The sequence below is a fragment of the Xiphophorus hellerii genome, chromosome 19 (genome assembly GCF_003331165.1).
Source record: "Xiphophorus hellerii strain 12219 chromosome 19, Xiphophorus_hellerii-4.1, whole genome shotgun sequence".
NCBI lineage: Eukaryota > Metazoa > Chordata > Actinopteri > Cyprinodontiformes > Poeciliidae > Xiphophorus > Xiphophorus hellerii.
Window position 1 is genome coordinate 17,797,239 of NC_045690.1, and position 18,823 is coordinate 17,816,061.

The window sequence follows — 18,823 nt, forward strand, 5'->3', positions numbered from 1 at the left end:
CAGTTGCACTGTAATGTTTAAGGAGGCTGACTTACCTCTCAAACTTGGCCAGAACGTCCGCCACAATCACTCTGCTCTCCAGCGCTCTGTCTGTGAAAGAGTTGTGTTCGAATAGAGAAAACAGGTTCTTACTGTCCTCCATGGCCAGACCTCTGATGAGCTTCTCAACAACCTGCAGCAGCAGAAATGTAGTGTTTTTAGGAGATGCACAAATCTACCCAAAAATGAATAACTTTAAAGCTTTTCCTTGCAGAATCCTGACCTATTTCTTGTCTATTTTTGGCTATTTGATGCAACCTGACCTTATTAACGTGGTATTGTGTCCTTGTAGGATTATTGAAATCGGTATTACGGAAGAAGGAGATTTTTAAAAAAATTCAGCACCATACTATCATTTTTTTAAAAAAAACTACAGATGTAAAATTGGCCCATTCTTTTAGCTCTGTTGCTGCAGTAAAACCCTCCAGAGACGTTCAGTATGTTACACACCTCTCCAGCTGTGGTGTGTGAGTTAATGGAGATCTTGCAGGAGCCTCCTCCGTGGCAGTACACAGTGGTGCTCATCTCCTGCCTGAGCAGCAGGGCGGCGATCTCCTCCTGAGATGGAACAAACTCACGAGTCTTGGTCTTCTTCAGGGATTCTCCGATGAAGCTGGCATAGCGCTCGATCTCGGTGCCGGGATAACGCTCCCGTACCCTGAGCCACAAACGTAGGTTTTTCTTTCGGTATAAAGAGGTTTCAGTAATCAGAGGCAAAGAGTTCCTGTTACCTTTTAAGGTGGAAGCGGAGGTATCTGAGGATGGCTCGACTGGGCAGGAAAGTGCAGCTCATGCAGGTGAGCAGGTGCCAGTGTGCCAGATTGGCTGGGCTGTTTGGTTGAGGCACATGATTGGTCTGCTTGATCACCTGACAATAAACCTAGAAGAAGAAGAAAAAAATAAGAGAATTTACAAAAGAAATACTCATCTTTACCATATAGCCAGACACTGTCCTAGCAAAGCATTTACACCCTTTAAACCTTTTTACATTTTGTCATGTTTGCTGTAAGGAAGACATGAAAAGTCCCACAGGAAAACTAAATTTAACTGGGGAAAACTGATTAGAGTTGATGGGAAGCTGAATGGACATAATAAAGGGCAGTCCAGAAACAAAACCTGTTGGAGGATGCTGGAGAAGTTCACCGTCTCAAATTTGACTAAGGCTGAGACCATTTTTAAAGATGCATGGGGAAAATTTGAAGTTGTTAGATGTCTCAAGCTGGTAGTGAGATACCACCAAAGAGTTGCAGCTGAAACAGCAAGGAAACATTGTTCTATATTAAAAATGTTCTGATCTTTATTTGACAAACAATTTGAAAACCATTAATGATTTTTCCTCCAACCTGACAATCTTTGCTCCTTAGTGTCTGTCACATAAAATTCCCCCCCGAATCACATCGATGTTTGTGGCTTTAACATAAGAGAATGTAAAAAGTAAAATAAAAAAAAGAATCCAAAACTCTGTTTACTGTATCTTTTTTTTTTTTGACAAAGACACATATTAACTTATGACAGAAATAAAAACGTACCTCATCCCTGAGAGGGCGCAGATCCTGGCAGGTCTGCAGGATGCCCTGAATGATGGGCACCGTGTCTGCCAGCGTCTCCATCTCCTGCAGCGAATTGAAAACTCTCACCGCCTCGTCCTGCAGACTGGCGTAGCCCTGCTGCCGATGTACTGCACACAGAAAAATGAACGTGGGACAAAAAAAAAAAGAGTAAAACAGTAAAAAAGAATACCTTGAAGACAGCAAGAATAAAAAATAAAACCATGCAGTCACGTGGGATTAACATGCATGAAAATTTAAAAGAAAAGCGTCTTTTAAACGGAGTCACTCACAGCTGGTGACCTCTCCGTAAGGCAGCGGCAGCAGAGGAGAGTGCAGCGGATGCTGTGTGTATCTCAGGATAGGGTTCCTCCTGTACATCTGCTCCACTATTTCTGCATTCACACTGTTCTCCTGAGGAAATGAATAACAAACTCTCAACTTAAATACAGATATCAGCTCATAGATTTGAGTTTGCACTCCTATAGTGACTTCGTTTTACCTTGATGTCTCTGATGAGCTGCAGAGTCGGGGTTTCGATTGGAGTTTTGCTTTCAATGACTCCCAGGATTGCAGCCGTCCATCTCATGGCCTCGTTCAGCATTTTGGTATATAAGCGATAGCAATGCTTCCTTCCATACACAATGATGTTCCAGTAGCCTGTAAAGACACCGTTCAGTTACTATTTATGAAGTCAAACCATTTTCAGAAGCAGAAGCCTTGCATGTATCCTGGACCGCCTCTGTATGACTCCTGATGAGGCCCTTTCGGCAGCTTCCTTTCATTTCCCGTTCCTCACCAGTCTCCTTGTGGACCCGCTCATCCGGCTGGATGACGGAGCAGAGGGAGTTGAGGACCAGAGTCCCCATCTTGGATGAATTTTTCTCTGCGCTCTTGTAGTAATCCAGAGAGTTGTGGGTCAAAACAAACCACCGTTTCTTCAGCTTCAGGGAGGTGCTCTTAGCGTTCGTCTTCATCTCCTTGTGGAGCCAACCTGAAGGTGACGAAAGGGGAGGACGAGATGTAACCTCAAAGGTCCCTCGCGCCATATGCTCTGACTTTGAGAAATGTTATGGAACAAGTGTTCTCTCAGTTGTAAAATTTGTAAAAGCAATAATTTCTTTCCCACAAATGTAATGTACTCAACTTAAAGGTTGGATCTTTCTAAATTTTCTATTTTATGTTGCAGAAATGAAAGATGTCTTTATTTTAAAGTCTTTTCCCAAAACCCTGCCAGTAGAGCCAATAAAGGTGGACTGCACTTAAAGATTGCAAATATTTTTAGGTTTCATTTTCTGAAACACTTACCTCTGACAAGGAACTCCTGTCCATCTATCCTGGCATCTCCCTTGGGTTTCTGCAGCAGACTGATCCAGTGATGCATCTCCTCAGGTGTGTCACTGTTGCAGTGGATCACCCGGTTTGCCGTAATGATGACAAACGAATTTGGGCTGCAAAAAGTGAGTGGAATGAGGTCAAATTGGGTCAGATTAGTTTTTCATTCAAAACGTTTTTGTTCTACACTAAGTTAGATCTTCCTATTCAACCGTTTGTCTTATCCCTGCAACACATTTCAGTAGGAACTGAGGAGACCGCACACGTTACGAATTGGCTTTTCCAGTCATTCTCAAGGTAGATATCGATCATCACAACACTTCTGAATTTGACAGAAGCTATTTCAACAGCCATTAATGTTTTCAGATATCATATGTATGTGTATAAATTATACAGATCTACATAAATATTCTGTGTTCCTTTTTCAATACTTCTGCTGTTCTCCCTGGTATTCTGGATGTCGATTTCTGACTTGTGGGGGCTCAAAGGTTCTCCCATTTTTCAAAAACGGTATTTAAAGATTGATCACAGGCTCTCAATGAGATTATTAATCTGGAGTTTCTCTCTAAACTTCCAATGTTTTGATTCTTGGCTCACTTTTGCTTGTGACCTGATGCTCCATTGCGCTGATAAAAGAAATGTTTACCATCTGGAAGATGTTTTAATGTTTATTCATGGAAGATAAAATTGAAAGTGATCCCACGCTTTTGTATGAGAGGAAACCCCCCACACCTGTTCCTGTCTAAGCAACTTTCTATATCATGTAAAAAAAAAAAAAAAAAGAAAAGAAAAAAAAAACAAAGTCTCTATTTCTGTAATTTGGGGCATATTTTTGTTTGCCTGCAAATAGCAAATATTGTACAATGTTTTTGACGCAGTTTGAGATAAAATCAAGCTTTTATATCTATCGTTTTGTAGATATAAAACGAGGATCTACAAAATCCTCGTTTTGTATATTTGAATTGGTTGTGCATTGATTGCTCTGACTTACCGATCGGGGTTGTCTGATGCACAAACAGAGTCGATAAGCCCTACATCAAGAGTTCCCTGGATAAAAGATAACAGGAAGAGTTAATTACCACCATAGCCATGATAAAGTTTACATGATCAATTCATTAGTTCACTCAAATAAAGACTTACAACAGCATTTTTAGGATTGGCCTGCTCATGGGACATGTCCAGCAGCTGTTCAGGCGTGCACACTCTCACCTTGCTAAGCACATTAAACCACCCACTATGCAGGCAAAGAGAAAATTCAATTACATGTTACTAGCTTTAAAAACCCCCAGCATGTTTCTGCACAAAGCTCTATGTCACACCTTGCATCTTCTGGCGACTCAGCAAACACTTGGTACGTCCTCTCGTCTGTCACGATGTTCAGAGCGTTCTCTTTTTCATGATTGTCCACGATCTCCCTGCAGAATCACAAGCAGGTCAGCTGTTGGCATCGACAGGTTGAACGTTTGAATAAAATGTGTCATTTTTTTCCTTCTGGAAGTTTAAGGTTATACTTGGCCGCCCTTATGTCGATGGTTCCTTTCAGCTTTTCCTCGCTGTCATTCTCGTAGTACATCAGTTTGCTGTCTCGCAGCACAAACCAGCGCATCTTCCAGTTTCTTAGGAAGAACAAACCACGATTAGAACCACTTCGTTTACTTTTGAGATCGTTCGATTGTACCGCAGTGTTCTTTCAGTGAGCATCTGTTGCAGGGTTTTATTTCGTTAGCATGCAGGCTGAGCTCAGTAGTGACTACAACAACCTCCGGGAAAGAGTGGACAGTCCTCCTCCCTTCTTGTAGAGCCACCCGGACTTCAAGGACTCCTGCTTGGACCGGAACCACATGAACGTCTCGTCTTTTAACACACACCAGCGCCGCTTCCACGGGATCATCAGACCAGCTGAAGGAACACAGAGAGCACATTAACACAGCAACAAAAAAAAATTATTCTTAAAACAGTGGCCTCGGTCCAGCCAGTAAGTTAACAAAAGGATTTTTTTAGCATGTGTAATAATTTTTGCTTACTTACGAGAAGGTTTTTGATTTAAATGTATTATTTGGTGGTCTGTCTTTTTCACGAACGAATATGCACTGACAATAAAAACAAAGCCAGGTAATTAAATATACATGTCCAATGCAGGTTTTGACAAAATACAACATTTCTGTAAGATGGAAAAAATCTGATTTTTTTTTTTTTCAGATTTTGGTTTGTGTTTATCTGGGATGATGACATCACAGAAGGAAGTAGTAAAAATAGAAGGGCTGGGCTTATGGAGATGTACTCTTTAACAGTTCTTTATGTCAGCCGTGTAATGGCTGACATAAAGTCATTACACGGCTTAATATAGTACCAAGCTTAATATAGATATTTTCATAGAAAAAAAAATTAATTTCTATGAAATTATAGTTTTTTTATTTATTGGGAATATGTACGCTTGGCAGACTTAGTTTTAAAATTATTTTTGTTAATCTACAAAGTCAAAATGATTATTAAAAATAATAAAACAATATATTATCTGTATATATTTTTTACTTTTTATTAGAAAATGGTGGGTGGATCAAAATTATTTATAAACCTTTGACATTGCAACACTAAAATCCTTCTTATAACCACATTTGCTTACGTCATTGACACTTTGATTATTTATTGATGAAGCTGAAAGTCTTTAAGGTTGGAAGGCCTCTTTGCCATTACCCTAATCTTTAGCTGATTTTCTATCAGCTTCAAGTCAGGACTCTTTCTTTCTGGACGACTTTAACATGTAAAAAAAGAAAAAGAAAAACCCGGGGAAAGTGTTTATGTTTCTGCATTTTTCTGTCCAAGAACATTTATTAAACGTAAGAAAGTATTAGAAATGAAAGATGTAAGGTTAGACAGACGCACCTTTCATGTAGAGGTAACCATGGAAATATGGTGGCCCATTTCCATTGAGCAAAGTCACGCGTCCGTTCGTCACCTCTTCATCAGTGTCCACCATGCCATCGTGTTCATCTTCGCTGTCTGCGTACTACGACATCAAACAGAAAAACGTAATACTTACCTATAGATACCTGGAAACATTAAACAAATACATCAGCAGCTACGGAAGCGTATTGCTATCACACAGGGGGGAAAAATCAACCGTTATCACGTAAATGTTTTCCTAAACAGAACGGGACTGAACAGAAGGAAATTATGCTTAACATATGACTTAACATAAGATTGTAAATAGGTAACTAATCATGCAAATTATACTTAACATAAGTGTTAAGTAGTAACATCATCTGTTCTGCGTTAAAAACTACACTTCAAATCTGGACTAGATTATTCTATACCAATAGCTATCACGTCTTAGCAATATATGTATCATGTCTTAACAAGATACTATCACCTTTTAACAAGATACTATCACGTCTTAACAAGATATGTATCACGTTTTAACAAGATACGTATCGAGTTTTAACAAGATACTATCACGTTGTAACGTGATAGCGCTCAATTTTTTTTCCCTGCATGATAGCAAAGCGCTTCTACGTACGCTTCCGTAATCAGTTTATCAGAAGAGTGACCAAGAAACAAAGGATTTGCTGTATAGCTGCTCATACATGTCTGCGTGCGCGCATGTGAGGAAGCGAGTAAGTGTGTGTCCTCACAGAGTCAGAGCTGCCTCTGTAGGACTCCACGCTGGTGTTGGTGCAGGTGGACTTCCTCGGGTGCTCCTCGTCCGTCACGGTAGCGCTCCCGCGGTTGCTTCCAGACACCGAGCTGTCGTCCCCGGCATTGACAGACCCCTCCTCGTCTTCCTGGTCGTAGTCCGACTCCGTGTCGGCCGGCATGCTGTAGATGGGCTCCTCTCCATCCACCAGGCTCTCCACCATGCTCACTTTCCTCTCCGAGTCTGTTTTTGTTTCCTCGTTTTTCTCTCCCTCTGCCGGAGGAGGAGGAACGGGAGCCCCGTCTCCAGGTGGAGGGAGCGGAGGAGGTGGAGGAATTCCAGTGGCGGGGACGCCGTCTACTGGAAGTGGAGGAGGCGCGGGGGGGACGGTTCCCTCTGCAAAAGCAGGTGGAGGAGGAGGGAGATGCACAAATATGTCCTGATCTATGGGAGCGTCGGACTCAGCGGGAGGTGGGAAGTCTGGCAGGGGGATGCACTCTTCCTCTGCATGGAAGCCTTCGTCTACATCCTCCTCTTTCGAGGCCCCTCCGGCTGTGCTCGCCCCTTTTGCGGTTTTCGCCTCCGCCACAGGCTTGGCTCCGATTGCTTCCGCGGAGGGATCCACACCCCCAAAGTTCAGGAGGTCGATGAGCTCTGTTGCCTTCCGGGATGCCTCCTTCTTCATCCGCTTGAGCTCAGCATCCCGACGCAGCTGCAGCTCCTGTTTGGACGATTCGCACAGCTGCGACACCTCGTCCTCTCGCTTTTTCTGCAGGCGCTCGATCTCTCTCTCCAGCTGGAGGATCTCCTCCATTTGACGAGCTTCATCCTTTAGGGAGGGGGAAAAAGATACATTTTGTAATTCAAACTGAGGATAATAAGCTGCAGCATCAATTGCTGGATGTATTTTAGCTAGTGTCTAGTTTTTATGATAAAGGTGCATTGCAAAGATATTTATATCACTTTTTGTACGATTGGCTACATTAAAATAGCAAAATGTAAAAGTAGTTCATGACTGTTAAGTGGAAGGAAAATGACTCATGTTTTTTTGTTTTTTTTTACAACTACAAATCCAGAAAGTAAGATATTAATATCCATTCAGCCTCCTTTTATCTCATAATCCTGAATAGAAGTCACCGTATTAATAAATAAAGGCACAGCATTAATCCAACTTTCTACAGAGGTCCTATAGTTAACATTAAAAAATGCTCAATATTCATAGTTAAATCTGGTTAGGATACAAAACACATTTTGAACCTCTCACAAAACACTGCTCAATCCATCATTCAAAAAACAGAAAGCGTATGGAACATGTGCAATATTGTTTTTGTCAAATAAGACTAATTGTCTGACAAAAACAAAAAACCCTTGAAAACGCAGTACTTACAATCTGTTGATCTCACCTTCTGATCGTCTTCATTAACCTCTTCGTCTTCCTCTCCGCCCGTATTCTTCTTCTCTTCCTCCTCCTTCTTCCTTTGCTCATCTTCCCTCTTCTTCTTCTCCTCTTTGAGTTTTCGAACGCGGGTGCGAGCCACCTGCCCTCGCCTGTGCTTCTGCAGCACCAGCGCCGCCTTGCGCTTCTTGACGAACTGTCTGCGTTGGATGTGCCTCCGCAAGTGCTTCTGCAGAACAACGATGCTGGAGCGAACCAGTTTGAAATGCTTCCTGTGAGGAAAAGCAGGGGGTAAAAAAAAGAGACCCCATTTAGAACCAGTACAAACACCAGAGAGGAGTCATTGTCATCCCTTGAAGCATCGATTTAGGATGGCACCTACTTTGCAGAAAAAGTGAGTAGATGGGCTCGGATTATCATGGCAGCCTGACGCCGGATTTCATCCCTGTCTTTCTCCAAACGCTGCTCCAAAGACTCCTTCATGAACACCTACAGGAGCAAGACAGCAGAGATATATAAAATATTGATTCTCAGTATTACCTGGGATATACAGCTGGAAACAGATTTTCAGTACATAATCTGCATGAAAAGACAAAACTTTTCGAATCTGAACTTAAACTTTCTATGAGACTGAGATCACGATTTTGTGATGGTCACACCAGAACACCGACTGTCGACTTTAACGCACTTCATAACTATGTTTCCTATATAGTTTTAGAAATAAATTAAGGTATGTTTATGTGCCTTATAACCACATTGTATTTCATTCTGATTGTGGTGATGCACATTGGGTTAATTTAAAGGCTCATCTGTGCTCATTCTGTTCTACAGAATGCTCTTTTGTCATTTTTTCAGCTGTTTTGTGAGGTGCACCAGTCCCTCTTGCAGAAAAACACAGACACAACCTGATACAGTCATCCCATATCCTTCACAGTGGGGATTTGTTGTCATGCTTGTACGTTTTGCAGTTTCTCCTCATTGTGAGAAGGTGGAGGTCATCATTCCCAGACAGTTCAAATTCTGATTTTTCAAATCACCTGATATGTCATCAGAAAATGTAGCTCTTTGACCCTCTTCTTCTGGAGTTCCTCCTCTCTGAGTGGTCTTTTTGCCCATGTTGGTGCAGGATTTGTTTCACCTTGGATAATGACACTCTAAGCTTCAGCGTATTTCTTTACGAGGTTGTTGCATTTGACACTAAACACCTTCAGGCACCTTCAGGCATGTGGAAATTGTAACCAAGAGTAAGCCATACGTCTGCAATTCCTCATCCTGATATTTGCAAAAGTCTCATTTGTATTGATTTTTTGCAAGATGTTACACCAAGAAGCAGTGAATTTCTGGTTTTCCCTTAAAAATACATCCACAGTTTGGGCTCTGTATTAGTGAAGTGTTGTGAATGAACCAATCAGAACAGACATCATCAAAAGGTAATTTGTCTTCTTATACAGTTTATATAAATATCTGGTTTCACTTATCTGGCCAGTAGGAAATTTAAAATCTCAAAGGATCTTTCAACTTTCAAAAAACTTGCCTTGGTCTTTCCCAGCTGCCACTCCTTCTTAGTTTTATCATATTTAGTTAAGAGATCAGTGCTTCTTTTCTTGTCATCCCCTGCTGCTGGCACCTTATCTTTTATGATGATTTTATACCTGACACCAAAATAAGACATAGTATGAGACAAAAATAGAAACAACGTGGCATAGAGCTACACAAAGACTAGATGAGTGTAGACGATAGGGAGACGTACCGTGAGAAAAAATCTTTGAATGTTCTGCGAACGGGGAACCCAGCGCGACGGATCTTCACCGTCTCCAGCATCCCTGAATATCTTAGCTGGTTCAGGACGATTTCTGGGTCAAACACGTTCGGATTCTACACAGACAGTATAAACAACTTTAATATTTAGAGACCTTAAACAACATAAACCCAGATAGAGAGAGAGAGAGAAACCGATTGATGTCAATTAGAGGAAAGATATTCCCAGAAACAAAGAAAGTGACCTTTTCCATGTTGGGCTTAATGCAGCGAATGAAGAACGGATTGGATGCACTAAGTGTGGCCATGAGAGCATGGAGGGAGTCCTGGGGAGACACAACAATGAAATGATATAGATTTTTTTTTTCACATAATGTAAAACAGCCCCATTGGTAACAGAATAATATAAGTCATTACTACCACTTTAAATAATGAATCAATAAACCATTAAAATAACTACTTGGCGAAATAAACAATTGCTGATTCCTTAGTTACATATTTCTGCTTACCGGACGTCGTTCTGTCTCCTGTATAAAAGGAAATAAATGTCGATAACTCACCCTGAACTGGGAGCTCACTGTGGGCTTACGTCTGGCTGTCCCCATCTTCTCCTCATTGTTTCTGCTGCCGACCTTCTCAAACAAGTCGTAGATGAAGTCCAACCTGAGAAGCGACGGGAAATAAAAAAAACGGCAGGAACTCAATTAAGCTGTGAGAATGCTACAGGTTGTGTCTGTATGACTTACAGAAGAAAATATCATTTTCAAAACCCACTAACAACAGAAATAACCAGTCCTTATTTATTATACATTTCAGAGAAATCAGAAATCTCCTTAAGAAGGGGCCCCTGGGCAAAAGAGTAGCCAAATGAATCAAGGTTACAGCATATAAATACCAATAAATGATCCACAGTAAATAAAAGAAAATGAAACAACAATTCAAAGTAAAGTAAGAAAAACAGTGCATTTTTGTTATATTATTTGTGTTTAAGAACTTTTAGTAAATTACTTCCCCTTATTGGAGTCTAGAAAGTGTTTGTAGAGTTTTCTTATGGAGAAATTATGAACATTTGGATTAATTTATGTCTCTTGTATTTTTCTTGTAGACCACATGTGGTCAGATCACAGATTCAAGTGAACCTCGGAGGTTTCTTTCATCTTTGATCCATCTAATAGCTTTTAATCATTACGCCACAGCAATTATTACTTCAGGTTCCAAATAAAAAAAACATCTGGAACATTGAAGAGTTAAGTTAGATGATCAAAAATGTTGACTGGGGCATTCATAATTTTAAAGGCAGATATTGAACATCCCTCAAATGTCTCGGGAAACGTTTGACAGAAAACGATCTGTTTTTGTGAGTTTAAATCTCCTACCTGCTGTCCTTGAGCATGTTCAGGATGTCGTCCCTGAACGTGTCTCTGTTCTTCTCCAAGATTCCTCTCACATCATACAGCACCTGCTCAAAACACACACTTCCCACGGTCAAAATAATCATGTGAGCAGATTTGCGAACATTAAAAGCTGCTCATGTATCCATAGCTCACCTCTCCGGCATAATGCTTGATCCCAAACTGATGATCTGCAACTCTGGGCTTCACATAGTAAGGGTTTGTCTGCAGAAAACGGACATCAAGTACAGCATTTGCAACACAAGTGCAGCAAAGTAGCTTAAACTGTGGCGCATTAAATAACTCACAGAGTGTCTGCTGTGCAACTTCTCCAGCAGAGTGAAGTCTGTTCCTTTGGGGAATCGGCTCTCTTCGTTCACTAGTGCCAACAAGCCAAGTTTCTGCCATCGAGGAGAAAATAAAAGGTTCAAACTGCCTCTACGTCACAGAATCAACATCGACATTTCATGTACACATCAACAGCAACATTTCACACCTTCTCTATGAGGTCGAGACACTCCGCATTGTCCATCCAGTCGATGGCATCCCACTGAACTCCTTCCCTATACAATAAGTGCATCCAAACCGTCACACACTGATGAAACAAGCAGCACGTTTTGAGCTGAACCTCAACGAACCACGGCTCGTTTTTCGGCATCACCTGTTGTACTCCAGCTGCTCCAGGGAGAAGATGTGCTTGTTAAAGTATGCCTGGAGCTTCTCGTTGGCGTAATTGATGTTAAACTGCTCAAACCGATTCACCTGCATATCAACACATCCTCTGATCAATATACATGTCCAATTAAGCTTGGAAATTCTGGACATGAATGCAAAATTAGCCCTGAAATACAGCATGTCTTGGGTTTTTTTTCTACGGTTTAGTCACAAGCAACAGTATATTTCATTGGGATTTTATGTAAACAAAATGGTTTGTATCTGAGAAGGATAAATTGCTGGAGTTCTTACCTCGAAATTTTCAAAGCCAAAGATATCAAGAATACCAATGGATTTGAAATTTTCTTTTCCCTTGATCTTCTGATTAATCTTGAGGATGATCCAGGAGAAACACTGGGAATACAGCGCCATCGCAACAGAGTCCCTGGAATCAATGGCCTGCAGCGATGTAGAAAGAGAGTAAGGACGACTGTGTGAATGTCTGAGGAAGATCAATCAAAAGTGGGGAAGGACAATGTATTTATGTCCCTGACCTGTTCAATCGTGAGAGGGGAACAGATTTCCTCTCCTCTGAGGATTATGGATCGCTGAGTCAGGACTTCAGAGAGCTGGAAGGCGTCCAGACCCAACAGTTCACTGGCGTTACTGACCACTGGGAACGAAAGAGATGAAGTTACTCAAACTTGACCCTAAACTTTCTGAATCATTTCAACTGAGCGACAGCCTGACCTTGCTTGGTGGTGATCTGAGCCCCTCCTGCGAGCATGAACTCCATGTTGCCGAGCTGCAAGACCCCCGACAGCAGCTTGAACATGTCTCTGATTTCTTCCTCTGTAAACCCTAAAACCTTCAGTGCCTCCTGCACAAAGACAAGGGCATGAAACAGATAAAAGCAATGTTTATTTCATATGCAAACAATTACATATTGTCAATGTCAACTGTATTTATATAGCAGTTTAAAAACAGGTGTAAAACTGCACCAAAGTGCTGTACAAAAACGATAATAAAGTAAGTTGATGAAAAGAAAAAGAGAAATAATACCAGAGAAAAAAAAAAATATATATATATATACAGTTAAAATAATAAGAGTAATAATAAGTAAAAAAAACAAAAACAAAGAAGATCTACGGTATCAGGTCTCAATTGAATGCCAAAGAATAAAAATGAGTTTTAAGAAGCGATTTAAAATGATCCAGGCTGTGGGCAGATCTGATCTGGAAAGGTAGATTATTCCAGAGAATAGGAGCAGCATATTGAAATTTTGAGGAAAAAAATGAGAGAAAGTCTGAGACTTTTGCAAGGTGGCTATTGGTTACTTCTTTGTGATAATTGAACATAAACCGACCATAACACTGTTGTACAGTTCTTTGTCATTCAGGCTCTTGTCCTTCAGACATCCTGATTGGCTGAGGTAGTGGAAAGATTCAGCAGGATCCTCCAGGAAATACAGACCTGGAGAGACATATGAGACTTTCATGTGCACATACTTTATTTTCAGAATAACATATTAAGTAAAATATGCTTTTCATCTCAGTTTAGACCAATTGGTTACGACTAAAAGCTGATTAATAAGTCAGTTTTTGGCTTTTATACAAAAATTTGGATTTCACATAAAATATCAAACTTTTTTTACCACAAGGAATTATTATGTCATATGCTTAATTTCTTTTCAGTGTGCTGACCTTGTCTTTTTTTAATAATAAATCCACAATGATTAAACTGACACCAGGACACGGCATCCCAAAATACTAAAATGTCAAAAATCTACACCTGATTCACAAACAAATAATATGCATGCTGGGTTGCAATTGTCATTTTACAACCAGAATTGTTTCTGTATTTTGTTGGGATTGTATTTGAAAGACAAAGTAGAGAAAAATGTCTCAACTTTGACTGGACCGTTCAAACATATACAGATTCTTTGACCTTGACCCCTGTAGCTGTAGGTTTATTTATGGTTGCTGTCCTAAAGGTTTGTGCCTATAAAAAAACATTTTAAGTTTGAGAATGGCACTGTAGGTTGACATTACTTGTATGTTCCAATAAGGTTGGCTATATTTATCATACTTTGTTCATTAGTAATCAAAAATATATTAAAAAAGGATCATTGCCAATATTTAGAGGACTTACTTTTATCCTCTTTACTGGCTCCTGCCAGCAGAGCATAGAAGATGTGGTAGTTTCTCTCTCCTGGATTTTGTCGTACCACACGGTTCTACAGAGAAAAAGAAAAGATTTCAATAACCATTATGTTTAAAAACTGATGAATCATTCCATTTAAAATAAAAAGTGGCATGAAAGGTATAACCTATATTTACCTTTTCCAGTAAATCTAAAAGGTGGAGTCAAGGAAGCAACTATGACTGGAACCTTTTTTTGTTTTTGTGATTAATATTCTGGCTTGTTGCTGATATGTGCTATAAAAATAAACAAATAAACATTTAAAAAACTGTAAGGATACAGTCGATGACGCAGCCTCCTTGGATGTTGCCGCACTCTGAGAAGTGAAGCTGGATGAACTTCCCAAAGCGACTGGAGTTGTTGTTGTAAACGGTCTTTGCGTTCCCAAAAGCCTCCATGATTGGACTGAAAAGGAAACAAGAATCTGCGGTTTTTATGTTGTTTTATTCAGCATGTAGAAAACGTTTCAGCTTCCTGGAAGAACGACAGTGGAACCTCCATCATCCCCAGTGTTTTCTGTAAGGATCGCCATTTTTAACACAAAACTCACTCAAGTCAAAGTAGAAAAGGTGCATTTGAAATATTTAATACAAAGCATGGAGGACTACTTTTTGCAGCAATAACGTAATCATTACTGCATTGAATTAATTTTCTGCCTGCTTTTATTGGTCTCTCAGATTATTATAAGGAATGCATAGTTGCCTTTTCCTTATAATGTTACTTCAACTTATTGAGGTTTGCAGAAATTAGTTTTTGTGCACCTCTTCCTAAATCTTGCAGCTGCATCTTAAATATAAATATGTAGAGGCCTGAATATTTTTCTTTTCCAGCTATTCTGTTGTTTGAAGCTCTTGTTAGAGGTAATTGTCTCAAACTCCAGCTTGTACAGATGTAGTGACTCTGATCCAGAAATTTAACTGTGAACACCGAAGCAGAAAAGGAGCACAGCTTTATTTAATTAGTAATAACAGAGTAATGTGTGGTGTAAATCTGAAGACATGAAGGCAAATGACACACTCAGCTGATTAAAATGTAAAAACATTTGTTTCGTCCTGCACACCTGCTCTGAACGATGGCCTGCTCCACGTGCGTAGTTCTCTCCGACTGAGGAGCAGCGATTGAGTTCTGGCTCATCACCGACAGAAACTGCAGCAGCAGTTTGGTGCTCTCCGTCTTCCCCGCTCCTGATTCACCACTGGAGAACACACACACGCGCACACACACACACCCACACGCACACACACAACCCAAATCCAATTATAAAGCCAGTGACCTTCTGTGACATCCCAGTATCTCCGACTGGTCTGGTCATCTAATTGATAGAGGGGCTTGATTGCTTCAGAGATATTTCATTAGGTTCCAGACTCTTTCCATAACGTTGAGGGTAATTGAAAGCACTCGGATCAGACCATTTAGCTGCAAACCATCTTGATTCAGTGGTGAAGGATTTTTTTTTTAATGAAAGATGAAACAATTCATAAACTTTAACGTTTCAGTTTCGTTTCTTCAGCAGTGACAGAACGAGTTTACTTCCTTTAGTTAGGTTTCTTACCTTCTTTCAGTACAAAGTGGCATGTCGTTGGAAAGTGGAAGAAAAAGTGTCCTTGGTTTTCAAAATTGTTTACTAACAGATCTGAAAAGTGTGGCACGCATCTGTTTTTTAGTCCCCAGGATTAAGTATTTCTAGAATCTCCATGTCTAGTCTTCAGCAGCCTTCCATGCTGAGCTGTGTTTCAGCATCTGTTGACCCCACTTTGTATCTACAAAAGGCAATTGATTTGATTTGGCTTTGAATCATTTTAAAATGGGGTTGAAAACATATGCAAGCCTTACTTCAGAGATTTTTATTTGTCCAAAACTTTAAAAACCATGTATCATTTTTCTTTGTCTTGATCCGTTAGATAGAATCACAAAAACATAGTGCGTAGTTGTAGACTAAACGTGAACAGGTCCAAAGAATATACGTCCGATGCAACCCAGCAATTAATCTGAACCATGAACTCACCTTATGAGGACACACTGACTGTCATGGCGTTTCCAGATGCAGCGGTAACATTCATTGGCCACGGCAAAAATGTGCGGCGGGAGTTCCCCCAGATGGTGCTTGGAGTACAAGTCCACTCTGTCCAGGTCGTACAGGCCTGGGATCTGTTTATATGGGTTGACAGCAGCCAGGATACTTCCAATATTAGTCTGAAAACAGAGAAGAAGAAGAAGAAAAAGAGTTTCAGATTTATTTATTTATTTTTAAACCATCTTGAAAAGTCTTGATACACTGCTCAATAATAAATGGAAAATTTGGATTAATGCAGCTTTCTGTACCCATCCATAATTCTTTTAGGTTGGAAAGCCTCCTTGTTATCTTTCCAAACTGATTTAAGTTTGGACTTTGGTTACAAAAAGTTAACATTGCTTTCACCTAGAAGAAACATATTTAATTAAACCTAAGTCTTCCAAGAATGTAGATATAAGTTGTTGAGGTCTAAACAGAAGAGCTGCATTCACACTGAGAAAATGTTACACAGAGCAGGACTCTACTCACTAAATGGGTGAATATTGCTGCTCTTAATCCCGATGTTTTAATAACAAAAAAATAAAGCATGTATCATTTTCAGCCCTGCTTTTTGTCACCTAAAATCACAATAAATAACCTCAGAGTTTGTGGTTGTACTGAGTAACTCTCCTCCTAATAGGTTTAAATGTTGGTTAGCCTGTTTCCAGATACAGAAAATCTTCTCTGCCTTTTCCCGTATTTTTACCCAATATTTTCTAATAAAACGTTTGTGTTTGTGCGATAAAGTTGCTTACGGAGAGTAGACACCGACTTGCACGTATGTCAACCACCAGGATGACCTGACTTACGTAAATGTTATCCTTTTGGTAGCGCTGGTAAAGGTTGTGCATGATTGCAGCCTCATGCAACTCAGCCAGCGCTGACATGTCCTCCACCCCGTCAATACTGGACTGGTGCATCGCATACACCCGCTCCCTGGTGACCTCGGCCTGCTGTAGGTAAAACACCTGCACACAAGGAGGCACACAAACTGTCTCGCATCATCATGTTAAGGTTTCCTAAAGCAAAATCCAGAAGCAAAATAATCTACAAATCTGATCCCTTTTTTTTATTGGTGCTACTGCTGGATAATTACAGTCTAAGAATGTTGTTTTTAGAACGACAACAGATGCCAGCGTTTCAAGAGCCGCTTTTTTTAGACCCATTTCATGACAATACAGAGCAGTTTTGGCTCAGACCCCAGTCTCCTCCATGCCATCCATCACTATGGCAACAGGACAGTGTAGGGGAAAGTGGAGAAGTGGGGAGGGAAGAGAGAAGACGAGAGGAAGAGTAACAGATCTGATGTGGTGGGATCTGACAGGTGAAAGCAGCTCGGTGTGAATTCAGGTCAGGCATGCAAACGATGTTACTACGGATCCCCGTGTCCGGCCAACACACACACACACCCACACACACGCCCACACACACACACACACGCACACACACACCCACGCCCACACACACACAACACACACAGAGAGGTATTGGAGATAACTGCTGTTCTGTTTCAGCTTGAAGGTCGCTCACCTATTTCACTGAAATCAGCTTGTCTGAAAATAGAAACCATGCCATTTACAATACAGGGTTGCTGACATGACACACAGCAAGCCTTCACCCTGTGAGTGTGTGTGACTGCGTGTGCACTGCAGAAACAGATGTGTTGGTAGTCTGTGGAGAGTAACAGCAGGGCTTGCCATAGGCACTCAGACTGTTCCTAAATTAATCTATTACACCCCACTTACAGTTCTTTTTTTCTGTGAAGAGCTGTTGTATGGCGGACCACTCCCAAAAAATCAACATGTCATCGTCATTTGCTAATTGTGTGTGATTATGATGTTTTTAGTCTGCACGTTTCTGGAGTTAGCATACTCTTTTTTCTCTTTGTAAATGTCAAGCTATCATAGATATTTCATGTATAGTTTGTGGGTAAATGCAGATGATGGTCTTGCCTATAATGTCACTGGGTTTCTTCACTCAGCTGTGATTAATTGACCTAAATATTCCCTAAATATTCCTCTTCTTTCATCGGAAAGGAACGATTACTGTAGGCTTACATTAGAAGCTGATAGCGAAACTGCAATTACAATGCTTAAAACATTTGACGTCACATAAAATGAATAAAATGTAGTAGTAGCAGCAGTACTGTTGGAAAATTAGGGAAAAGAACTGAGAAATATTACACACATTTTCAATTTAATTTGTTTTAAGTTGTTTAAATCATCTCATACTGGATATTAGTTATCCACCATTTCTGGGGATTTATTCACCTTTGTGCAAGCTCACTGTGATGTAACATCTTCCTACTGCAAGTAAGGAAAGTGCTATTGAAGAAGATGCTCAAAAACATAATTTCTCTTTAGGTTTTTCATTTACAGACATTTAAACTTAACCCTCTCACCTCAGCTTTTTCTAAATCTAAAACTAAATTGGTAGCAATGAAAACAAAAGACAATCCCAGATTCAACAGAACATAACCAAAATTACCGCAGAAAGACAGATAAAAAAGAAAAAAAAAATCAATGAACCAGAGTGAAACTAAAAAATGTTGCACATTAAAACTGACACATCAACATGCCTTTGTCCATCGAAGTACATGAAAGCATATCTTTAATACATTCTGTACCCGCTTCTTGGAGCTTCTCTGAAAACAAAGTAAATCTGCTGCAAATAAAAGCATCTGTATTTGACCTGCATCAGCTTTTTTAGATTTACCTAAAGTTACTTCATGAAAACTAGACACTAGCATGACCAGAAAACAGTCTGTATATCTATGTGTGAGCTTTGTGTTAATGTATTAATTAGTGTTTGATC

The 18,823-nt window shown here is 40.2% G+C and overlaps 1 protein-coding gene across 2 annotated transcripts in view; it reads right to left on the bottom strand.

Annotated features, from left to right (window-relative positions):
• The window catches only part of myo10l1 (myosin X, like 1), a 52,647-nt gene that overhangs the window by 6,784 nt on the left and 27,040 nt on the right, over positions 1-18,823 (bottom strand). The window contains exons 3-38 of one of the 2 annotated variants that reach the window (XM_032547244.1): positions 16,819-16,977; positions 15,962-16,149; positions 15,017-15,151; positions 14,237-14,361; positions 14,094-14,107; positions 13,906-13,990; positions 13,121-13,227; positions 12,505-12,634; positions 12,309-12,427; positions 12,067-12,213; positions 11,762-11,862; positions 11,597-11,663; positions 11,409-11,501; positions 11,257-11,325; positions 11,086-11,168; positions 10,270-10,372; positions 9,955-10,035; positions 9,702-9,826; positions 9,486-9,603; positions 8,334-8,440; positions 7,959-8,223; positions 6,554-7,384; positions 5,805-5,928; positions 4,682-4,820; positions 4,433-4,537; positions 4,241-4,336; positions 4,062-4,155; positions 3,913-3,968; positions 2,895-3,037; positions 2,386-2,580; positions 2,089-2,246; positions 1,880-2,000; positions 1,569-1,717; positions 771-919; positions 490-697; positions 36-172 (exon numbers count right to left, since the gene is read on the bottom strand). In XM_032547244.1, coding sequence (XP_032403135.1) covers positions 36-172; positions 490-697; positions 771-919; positions 1,569-1,717; positions 1,880-2,000; positions 2,089-2,246; positions 2,386-2,580; positions 2,895-3,037; positions 3,913-3,968; positions 4,062-4,155; positions 4,241-4,336; positions 4,433-4,537; positions 4,682-4,820; positions 5,805-5,928; positions 6,554-7,384; positions 7,959-8,223; positions 8,334-8,440; positions 9,486-9,603; positions 9,702-9,826; positions 9,955-10,035; positions 10,270-10,372; positions 11,086-11,168; positions 11,257-11,325; positions 11,409-11,501; positions 11,597-11,663; positions 11,762-11,862; positions 12,067-12,213; positions 12,309-12,427; positions 12,505-12,634; positions 13,121-13,227; positions 13,906-13,990; positions 14,094-14,107; positions 14,237-14,361; positions 15,017-15,151; positions 15,962-16,149; positions 16,819-16,977 — 5,126 coding nt within the window. Of the gene's footprint in view, positions 1-35; positions 173-489; positions 698-770; positions 920-1,568; positions 1,718-1,879; positions 2,001-2,088; positions 2,247-2,385; positions 2,581-2,894; positions 3,038-3,912; positions 3,969-4,061; positions 4,156-4,240; positions 4,337-4,432; positions 4,538-4,678; positions 4,821-5,804; positions 5,929-6,553; positions 7,385-7,958; positions 8,224-8,333; positions 8,441-9,485; positions 9,604-9,701; positions 9,827-9,954; positions 10,036-10,269; positions 10,373-11,085; positions 11,169-11,256; positions 11,326-11,408; positions 11,502-11,596; positions 11,664-11,761; positions 11,863-12,066; positions 12,214-12,308; positions 12,428-12,504; positions 12,635-13,120; positions 13,228-13,905; positions 13,991-14,093; positions 14,108-14,236; positions 14,362-15,016; positions 15,152-15,961; positions 16,150-16,818; positions 16,978-18,823 lie in introns of both variants that reach the window. The other variant, XM_032547243.1, reaches the window with a different exon arrangement.